General features: G+C 34.4%; 1 protein-coding gene across 1 annotated transcript; it reads right to left on the bottom strand.

Annotated features, from left to right (window-relative positions):
* Positions 1 to 3,351: 3,351 nt before the first annotated feature.
* On the bottom strand, positions 3,352 to 5,523 carry LOC129941410 (complement inhibitor CirpT1). The gene is made up of 2 exons (XM_056050032.1): positions 5,185 to 5,523; positions 3,352 to 4,174 (listed from the first exon to the last, which is right to left on the bottom strand). The coding sequence occupies exons 1-2, from the start codon at positions 5,288 to 5,290 to the stop codon at positions 3,918 to 3,920; spliced, it is 363 nt and encodes a 120-aa protein (XP_055906007.1). The 5' UTR covers positions 5,291 to 5,523; the 3' UTR covers positions 3,352 to 3,917.
* Positions 5,524 to 10,074: the final 4,551 nt, after the last annotated feature.

The raw sequence follows: 10,074 nt of genomic DNA, 5'->3' as shown, positions 1-10,074 counted from the left end.
AGAAACGTCATTCAAAGCAACCTCGAATCAGGCCCACCGTAACGCAGACGAAGCCGAAGCTGAAGAGTGTTTGTGATTCAGCCATTATATTTGTCGTTTTTCTTTTTTAGTTCAGAGCTGAGCTCTGAGCAAAGTCTGAGCGAGCAGAGTAGAGTACAGTCGAGTTCTGAGGAGAGTATGTTCAGAGCTCTCTGGTTTAATTATGAAACAACTTGAGCACTAAACTGTCATGATTTTAAATGCCGTCTGTTTGAAGGCGTTCAAAATTTTCTTTAATCAAATTAATTAATAAAACATTCAAAGAGTTGGCCCATTTGACTCCTGAAATAAATTTGATTTATAAAAATGCTATATGCAATTAATTTTTTCTAAATTATCTTTCCTTCTACACTAAAGCAACTAGCCTCTTCTGCCATTTTTATTGTTTTGACGATCATTTTTTTTAATTTCCCGACTTTCAAATATCAAATTGTTTTTGTTCATCATTTTACTCCGTTAACTCTGTTATTTTATTCTGAGCTTACAGAGCGTGCTCTGAACATGTTCAGAACTAAAAAAGAAACACGAATTCGAAGCTCTGAACGATCAGAGCTCAAAAAGAAACACAATTATTTTTTTGACAGTTTAAGCTCTGCTCTGAACTAAAAAAGAAAAACGCCAATTGTTAGAAAAAGTAATTGGACAGTTTATAAATGTTGTTTGTTTAGAGTTCAGCTGTCAATTGATTTATTTTCTGTTTGGTTTGGCATTTTGAAAATTAAAGAGACAAGATTACGTGTATGGACCTAAAACACGATTGCCGTTAAATTTAATTTCCATAATCAAATTTTATTTAGCGATGATGAAGTTAACTTTTAGTTGAATATATCAATACGTCGATAAGCAAAACTGCTTGACTGTTTTCTGTCCGAAACGATTAACCAGTTACAAGGCAATATTGACCTTGTTTGGTATTGCCCATAAACTGCTACAAATGTTAAAAAAATTCAACAAAAATTGGATCTCCACATAAGACTACATCCAAGCCAGCCGAGTAAAGAGCCTTGCACATGAGAGCGAACGAATGAACGAATGGACGAACAAACGTGATTTTATACATTTCAAAAAGTCAATTTCAAACAAAAACACATTTCAATTATAAGAAACCAATTCACACTTATGTTTGGATAATAAAATTTGCGTTTTGTTCTCTATAATAAGACAATTTTGTAAAAACAATTTGGTAGTAACGAATTGCAGTGTGTTTTCTACGAACTGTCAAACTCTATTCGCGTTCCACATACCATCCACACTGCAACGAATAAATTGTTCGCCCTCAACTTAACCTCAAAATTATACCACTCTTGTTTTGTTTGTTGAAAAGGGTAATTATAAATTGACAATTCGTCGCTGTCTGCGAATAGAAGTAAAGCTCATGTGAAAGGAAAGTCAAAATATGCGAACATCCACAGTTCGCAGTTCGCAGGTCGTAGCTCATGTGCAAGATGCGTCATATTCCAGAAACCACATTTTAATGATAATGCCTGAAGATTTTCCTTCCAATAAATTAAATTTTTTTCAGTTTAAATAAATCATCTTTATTTAATTCTATTTCAACGTTCTTTACCTCTAAAAAACACATTTCATAAACCGGGATTTCTTCAGTAATATCATTCTTAAAACTGTCGTAATTCAATTTTTTTGACAACTTAAACTGATCCTTGGTTTAAATTTGTTTTCAATGAATACAGTGGACTGCTAATGAACTCCGTTATGTCTAATCCTGCCTTTTTGCAAGAAGTTATGAAATTGCCTTCCACTGAGGTTTTTTTTTAAACTACAATTATTTGACTCAGATCCAAACTTCAACATACAATGAGTTAGTAGCTTAAACGACTAAAGCTACGTATTTACGATTGGAAGATCTTTCAACATTGACAGTTTTTCGAATTTTTTTTAACAATTTTCAACCATTTACACATTATATTAGTATTATACCTGTCAAAAGTGACAGATTCAAATTTGGCACATAATTGTTGTCTTATTCTTCATTTGAAAACTTCCCAACTTCTTGCAATCGTTTGAATTCGTCTAAAGATTTGTGTTTTAAAATGGGCAGGTTGAGACGACATAAGGGACTTGAAAGTAAAGCAAGTTTTTAACATCTAATTAACTGCCAAAAAATTACCTTAAGAAAACTTTATTGGAAAGTAGATTGAAAAGTTAGCAAAGATAAAACTTCCTAACTATGAAGTCAAATCAACTTATGTCAAAATGACAGTTGATCATGTTTTTTTATTCAACCGAAAGCTGAAGTTTGTCACTCTATGATTTGTTAGTTTTCTGCACAGTTCCATTTAATGTTTAGCGAAAAAGGATTCCTTGTCAAATTAGAAAAGAAATACATAAGTAATATTTCTTTACAAAACAAAATGCAAATCGTAATAGACTTGTAGCTTTCTTGAAAAATGCCTTGTAGATGATAATGTTTTTGTTAGATTTATTACAATGAACTGAAAGTAGTGAAATAAAGTTCATGGATTCCAATTTATGACACTTAAATAAAATAAATAGTTGACTTGGTAAAAATGTACGTTCAAAGAATGAAGTTGCCTGCAAATTAAGTTCCTTATTTTGACAATATCTGCCCATATTTTTCTGTTCATATTTTTCTTCTCTTCTGACTTTTGGAAGACAAAAAATTGCCAAATTTTCACCTAATTGTATGCTATTGAAAGACTTTTGACAGTTTGGCCAATATTGGAAGATCTTCCAGTCATGTATGCTTTACTTTCCAGTGAAATTAACCAAATGTTGCCTTAATTGGAATGCAATTTTTTGACAGTTAAGATACGAGAAACCTGCCTTTCTTTCAAGGTTAACTGAACCTGCCTATTGTCATTTTAAAAGACTGTCATTGCACAACTTTATTGTGTATAAGAAAGTGTAGATAGAGCAGTAGTAATTTTTATTTTTAATTATTGTTTAATGGAAGAATTTTCTGGGTTTAAAAAAGCCAACAAGGTTGTTTCTTCTTATTAATTTTTTTTCATTAAACCAGACATAAAATAGACAAATTAAAGTTTCTTACCTTAACTAATTAGGTATGCAAATAAATCTTTTATATGTTTACTATAATAACTTTTTGAAGGTCGTTCCTGAAAGGCTTCCTTCATGAGACAAAAAGTTCATTGACTGTCATGACTTGTATAAAAATAGTTGCGCTTATACATTCGTATTGAAATATTATTTATGACGTATAAACATCGAGGTGAACCCAACGAGTGATCTAAATGACAGTCACTTAATGTTAAAAAAAAAAAAACATTTTCCATTCCAAACCATTCACTAAAGTATTAATAAGAACACAACTTTTTGATTTAATTTTTTGTTTAATAAATTATTTTATTTTGTAATGACTTTTGCATTACCATATATTATTTTGTTTTCTTTTTGTTTTTTCTTCTTTTTTTTAATCATTAACTTAAAAACTAAATTACAACAATTTTTTAAGAAATAAATTTGGTACAGTCTGCAAATATCGCATACTAAATTATTTTTGTTTTGACAAATTCCATCAATTAAGAAAATCATTGCCTTTTAGCAATTTTAATAATTAAATAGTATTTTTTCATAAATAAATTATAGTAGTTTTTGTTTTTTAACATAAATGTTTAAATATTTGTGAATTTTGTTTAAATAAATACTTATAACATCTAATGAGTTCAAAACTGGCCAAAATGGGAAATTAATTTGTTAATTACGCGAAATCAATTATAGTAAAATTGATTTGTTGCTCATCAATTCATAAAAAGGCCAGTTCAATGAGATTATGAAAAATGTGCGTTTGGTTTCTTTGACATCCTACATGTCTACAATCACGTTTTTGTTTCTTTTTAGTTTGGTATTGTGTCACTGTCACTGACATTATCAGAGAATTATGCTGAGAAAATGACATCTTTGCCAGTTTTGAAGTCTTTGCAGACGTATTGAGGACAACACTTGGGGAATGACCATGTAGGATCGGTTTTAAGTTCTTGACATTCTGGCATATCCATACTGGGGCATGTTTCGATATTGATTGTCATTGTATCGATGTCACATGTCATTGCTGCACAAATTCCTTTTGGTTTGTATTCTTTGTTTGGCAACATTGATCGATGGGTGAATTTGTCAAAACATTTACCAGGATGTGCTAAAAGTAAAAAATAAATAAAATCTCCATTAGTAAAACTGTTATTATAATTTTTTCTTAAATTCATCTCATCATCGGTTCAATTGACGTCAGAAAAATAGCTAATCTGCCTAATTTGCAACAAAAAAAAAACAGACTGGAATTTATGGTTGAAAACAAAAATTATAACTTGAAATACCAGCTCTGATATGTTTATGGCATAGAATGGTTTAACCGGCTTCTTTTTTTGGGTGTTGTTGTTGTTTTTTTGACAGAAAATATGTGATGTCTGACGCAGTTTGGAGCGATTTTTTAATTTATTGTGTCTCGTTTTTGTTATGTATGTTATGCGAAATCGTTAACAAATGTTATTGGGCGGGATTGAAATGTCATATGATAGTGAAACGGAGTCTTATAAATGCGGTTTGGATTATATTATGTCAAAATGCGATGTTGTTTTGTTTACGTCTTTGTAAGAAATTGAATTCATGAAACATGCCTTAATTATCGAAACAATGTTGATCACATTTTATAACCGTTAACATTAAAAACATTTGTTAAAACTGACACTTGATTGGAAACTATGAAACTTTAATTGATATAAACAGTCCTTAAATTTGAAAAGAAAATTAAATGTCAAAAAGCAAGAAAGGATATCGAAATTTGACAGTAAATAAGAAAAGTTAAAAAATTAACTGGAATGTTTTTTTTTATTATAATAAAAAGAACAACCTCAATTATCATTATTTTTGCTACTGTCATAAGGCTATCCCCACACTGGGACTTCCTATAAAATCTGATTTAAACTTTATTTTAATGTTGACAAACAGTCATGCCTTGAATTTAAGATACTTATTTTATTGTTTATAAAAATAGACAATGACCACTCAAGTGACAAATTTGTATCGTCTGTTGAACCCCGTATTGTCAAAACAAATAACAACTAATTATTATGGTAATTGTATCGTCTATTGAACCTTATGTCAAAATAATTTTTTGGTTTTCAAGTCAAAATAAATAAAAATACTAACCAGGATGGTATAAGGCAGGTTGGGAGAAAATAGCTGCGTTTGTATAGCTGATTGCGCAAACGATGATGAGCACAGAGATAATTGCACTAATTTTCAAGGACGACATTTTGAATTGTTTGTTTTTTTCTTTTTGTTTTTATAGTAAATATAATTAGAATCACTTAAAAGTTTTTATTTTGTATTGAACACTTTTGTTTGTATCTTTTTTTTTTAACTTTTTATCTGAGCTTTTTTTAATAATGCTTAGGATTGATTTAGTTTTGTAAGCTCGCTATTCTTTGTTCATAGATATTTTGTTAAGCTGTGATCACTTTGAGATCTTGTTTGAGACTAAGATACTTTCTGAAGGCTGGCTCAATATAAATAAGAAAATCACTAAAAAAATATATACAAATTCTTTTGGAGTGCGATTTTTTAAACTTAGATTTTGTGTATCTTTTTTTTGTTGTTTTTGTTTTTTGTTAGTCTTCTTTTATCTCGTTTTCGTATAAACTATAAGATACTTTATATTTTGATGCCGTGTTTGATTATGACGAAGAAGATTTGAAATTATTTAATTGTTAAATTATTTAACAAAAAATGACGAAGGCAGCATTCTGCTTCAGCTAAAGTGAAGAATGAAGATCTTCAAAGAAGAATTAGCGTAGGTATGAATTAAGAACCTTAAACAGGAATCACTCTAAATACTTCTAAAGAATTCTTACATTTTTTTTTCTAACGAAAAAAGTGGAATACATTAATGAAATAAAAACAAACAACAGACTTAAATATTGATGAAGATGGTGATGGGTTTATCCATAAGATAAGTGAGAGCAGAGAGGCGCCCAGATGGGTTATAACATCCGTTTGAAAGTTATGCATCAAAAACCGTTGAACAGTCGGGGTTTTTTCGACTTTAACTTGCTTTATTTTTTTTTTAGTTGATGTTTTCAATAAATTCTTTTGCATTCCATAATTTTGAATAAGCTTTTACAAATGACGTTTTTAAAGAATGTAGGGTTAAGACAGTTCGAATTTTGGTAGACATTCATTGTTATATGCCTTGCAAGGTTGACAGGTCGTAAACTAGCCCAGTTAAAAAATACTAAAAAAGAGACCAATATTCAATAAAGAGCCCAATCTGGCAGGCCTGAGTCTATGTATTATGTGCAGCATATTAATGATTGCTTGCATAAGTGTATCAAGTTCATTGGACTGACAGGTTGCAGGTGCTTGTTGTTGGTTTTGTTGACATTGAGAGTCCTTTAATGTTTATGTCTACTTTTATGTTTTGGTTTTATTCGAGTCTAGAGACTCCAATAAAATGGAAAGTGATACATCTTCTTAACCTTTGCGTGTAAAGGGCATTAAATCTTTTAAACTGGTTTAATGGAAAAATTCGATTTATCCGGACAACATAGCATTTTTATGAAGTGTTCGCAGCTCAAGACCATAACGAATGGGTTAACTCGTTTTATGTTGCAGGTTTATGGGAGTTTGATTGGTTGGCGATTTTAATGTAGGTATAGAAATAAAGGAATTAAAAAAAAAAAATATGCTATTTCAGAATTGTGTGGTTTAATCTGTTACCAAAATAGGTGGAACATTTGAAGTAATGGAAGTTGAAAAACCCGATTCTGTTTAATGAGCCCTTAACAAGATGAGTACAATCCGAGAAGTATCTAACTATAGATAATTTTAGAAGGAATACGATCCAGGTAGCTTGTGTAAGCTCGAATAGCCTAAGGCTGATCTTGTATTTGATATGATTTTGTATTCTGAAAGTCATGTGATTGTTCTCGTGGGTAAAAGTGATGCTTTTGAAGAACAAATATTAATGTTTACACATCAGGTATTGTTGAGGAGGTATATTTCGAACCTTGAGGTTCGTTGAAAGGTTAATGTGTTGAGTTGTTGGAATCGCTACTTCATGAGAAAAGATGAATGATCATATGATAGTTTTTTACAACGTCGAACAGAACACAAAATTGTGGAAACAAGTTGTAAGATCCGTGGTCATGAAATAAAATTACACGAAGCTTACTAAACTTGAAAGTTTAGAGATTTAGAAAATATTTTAAGATGGCATAACATTGAAGTTTTTGGTGAAGTGTAGGTAGAGACATACATTATGTTCAAATGGTAGACATGTGCATTCAGGAGGACACAAGCGTCCACAGGTTTTTCTCAAAGCCCACCACTATCTATCAACTCCTACTCTCACCTCCCCGTGGTGAACATCGGGTGCCTAGTACCTCAACTGGATATTGGATTCTAACCCCAGTGGAAAGTTGTTGGGGGCAGCAAACGGGAGAGGGGGAGAGGTGTTTCCACTAAGACACGATGGGATGGGCTGGGCAAACGCAAACTAAAAGACTGCGATATCTACTACGGCGACTGCTACTGAGAACAAAGACAGCGTCTATTTGGGTGTGGATTTGTTGTTGGAACTAGGCTCAGGCAAAAAGCCTTGAGTTTCAACAGTGTGAGCGAGCGTATCACGACAATCAGCATCAAGGATAAATTCGCCAACATAAGCCTAATATGCGCGCATGCCCCATCAAAGGAAAAAGATGAAGACACCAAAGACATATTCTTCGAGCTCTTAGAGCTAGTTCGCTGTTCACACATCTCAATATCCACAAGGGGACATGGAAATCTCCTGATCAATCAACCGTGAACCATATTGACCACATTGCGATCGATGCACGACACTTCTCCAGTATACAGGATATCCGAACATTCTAAGAGGCCAACATTGACTCGGACCACTACCTCGTTGTAGCTAAGGTACGGCTACGGATATCCCGATTCAAGCCAAAACAAGGAAGTACTGTGAGAAGATTCGACGTTAGACGGCTACAACCGCAAGAGACTGCCATGTCCTTTTCCGATTGACCCTCTAATAACCTCCTAAGGAGTCCTATGCTTCCTGCATTAAGCATTGTAAACCAGTGGCAACATTGCCTTGCAGCCATCAGAGATGCCGCTTCTGAAGTGCTAGGTTTCACTCGGCCACCACAGCGACACCCCTGGTTTAACGACGAATGCCGGCAATGACGATCAGGGGAACATCGTAGTGGAACCACAGTCTAAGTTGAAAATATGAAAAGACCACATCTCCAAATTATATAACGGCGATGACGAGCCGAATTCCGCTGTAAGGGAGACAGAACCACTCAACCTCGGCGACGCAGATCAACAGTTCCGCCTAACCGACCTCGACGAAGTGAAGATAGCTATATCTAAACCTAAGTCAAACAAAGCTGCTGAAGCTGACGGCATCGCTGCCGAACTATTCAAAGCAGCAGGCTATGACTTGGTAGGGAGCACGCACCAAGTAATCTGAAAAATATGGTCGGAAGAAAGCATGCCCGATGAGTGGAATCTAAGTGTAGTTTGTCCAATACATAAAAGAGGAGACCCTCTAAATTGCGCCAACTACAGAGGCATCAGTCTCCTTAACATTGCGTATAAGATCCTCTCTGCCGTATTATGTGAACGTCTGAAGCCATTCGTCAACAACCTGATTGGTCCTTATCAGTGTGACTTCAGACCAGGAAAGTCCACTATCGACCAAATATTCACACTACGGCAGATCTTGGAAAAAACCCAGGAGCTTCAAATCGATACCCACCATCTCTTTATCGATTTTAAAGCCGCGTATGACAGCATCTATAGGGATGAGCTCTACCGAGCAATGTCTAGTTTTGGCATCCCTGTCTAACTTATCCGTTTGTGCAGAATGGCGATGGAGAATGCACGCTGCTCTATCAAGGTCAGAAAAGATCTTACCGATGCATTTGATGTCAAAAAAGGTTTTAGACAAGGCGATGCACTGTCATGCGACTTCTTCAATATCGTTATGGAAAGAATTGTGCAAAACTCAACCGTCAACACTAGAGGCACAATCTTCCAAAGGTCCATCCAATTACTCGGATACGCAGATGATATTGACATAATTGGAAGATCAAAGCGTGATGTCAGTGGAGCGTTTTTGAGCATTGCGACGGAAGCGAAGAAGATGGGTTTAGTGGTCAATGAGGGCAAGAAAAAGTATATGCTGTCATCAAAAAAGGACACTGACCAACGACGTCTTGGACAAAACGTCACCATGGACAGCTATAACTTTGAGGTAGTTAAGGACTTTGTCTACCTAGGCACCGCTATTGACACAGACAACGATACCAGCGCTGAAATCAAACGAAGAATAACTCTTGCAAATCGCTGCTTCTTTGGACTTAGAAGACAATTGTGAAGTAAAGTCCTCACTCGAGCATCTAAAATCACAATCTATAAGACACTCATCATCCCGGTTCTCATTTATGGCGCTGAGGCCTGGACTCTGTCAAAGAAAGATGAGAGCGTCTTAAGATGCTTCGAGAGAAAAGTTCTTCGGGTAATTTTCGGTCCCGTATGCATTGATGGAGAATAGAGGAGAAGATATAACGACGAACTGTACGGGCTGTACAGCGATACTGACCTAGTTAGCGGAATTAAAGTCCAACGACTTAGATGGCTGGATCATGTAGAGCGATTGTTCAACGTTCCAGCCCGGAAGGTCTTCAAATCCAATCCCGAGGGACGGCGCAGTAGAGGAAGACCGGAACTCAGGTGGCGCACTCAGGTGGGTGAAGACCTCAACAAACTTGGCGTGCGAAACTGGAGACAGATAGCTAGGGATCAAGCTGGCCACCACAAAAACTAAGTTTAATTTAATGTTTAGCACTTAAGAAAGTTAGATACGATTTAATTTCTGAAAATTAAAATGAGTTTGAACAATTTATGTTTGTATATCATTCCACATTCGTGGAGTGCAGCTAAACAAAGATTATCTGTGCTTAAAGTTCCATCCTAAATTGTACTTAAGTGTAGTCTGATGAGCATTCCTTACGGTTAATTATTTTAGAA

The sequence above is a fragment of the Eupeodes corollae genome, chromosome 1 (assembly GCF_945859685.1).
Source record: "Eupeodes corollae chromosome 1, idEupCoro1.1, whole genome shotgun sequence".
In the NCBI taxonomy this organism is placed as follows: domain Eukaryota; kingdom Metazoa; phylum Arthropoda; class Insecta; order Diptera; family Syrphidae; genus Eupeodes; species Eupeodes corollae.
Note: the sequence above shows the minus strand (reverse complement) of the source record. Positions and strands in the feature narration are given on the sequence as shown.

What these genes read in the sequence shown, in the direction of transcription:
- LOC129941410 (XM_056050032.1), bottom strand. Translation starts at nt 5,290, where the DNA reads ATGTCGTCCTTGAAAATTAGTGCAATTATCTCTGTGCTCATCATCGTT. An exon ending in ACCTGCCTTATACCATCCTG is followed by an intron (nt 4,175 to 5,184) that starts GTTAGTATTTTT and finishes TTTTACTTTTAG; the next exon opens with CACATCCTGGTAAATGTTTT.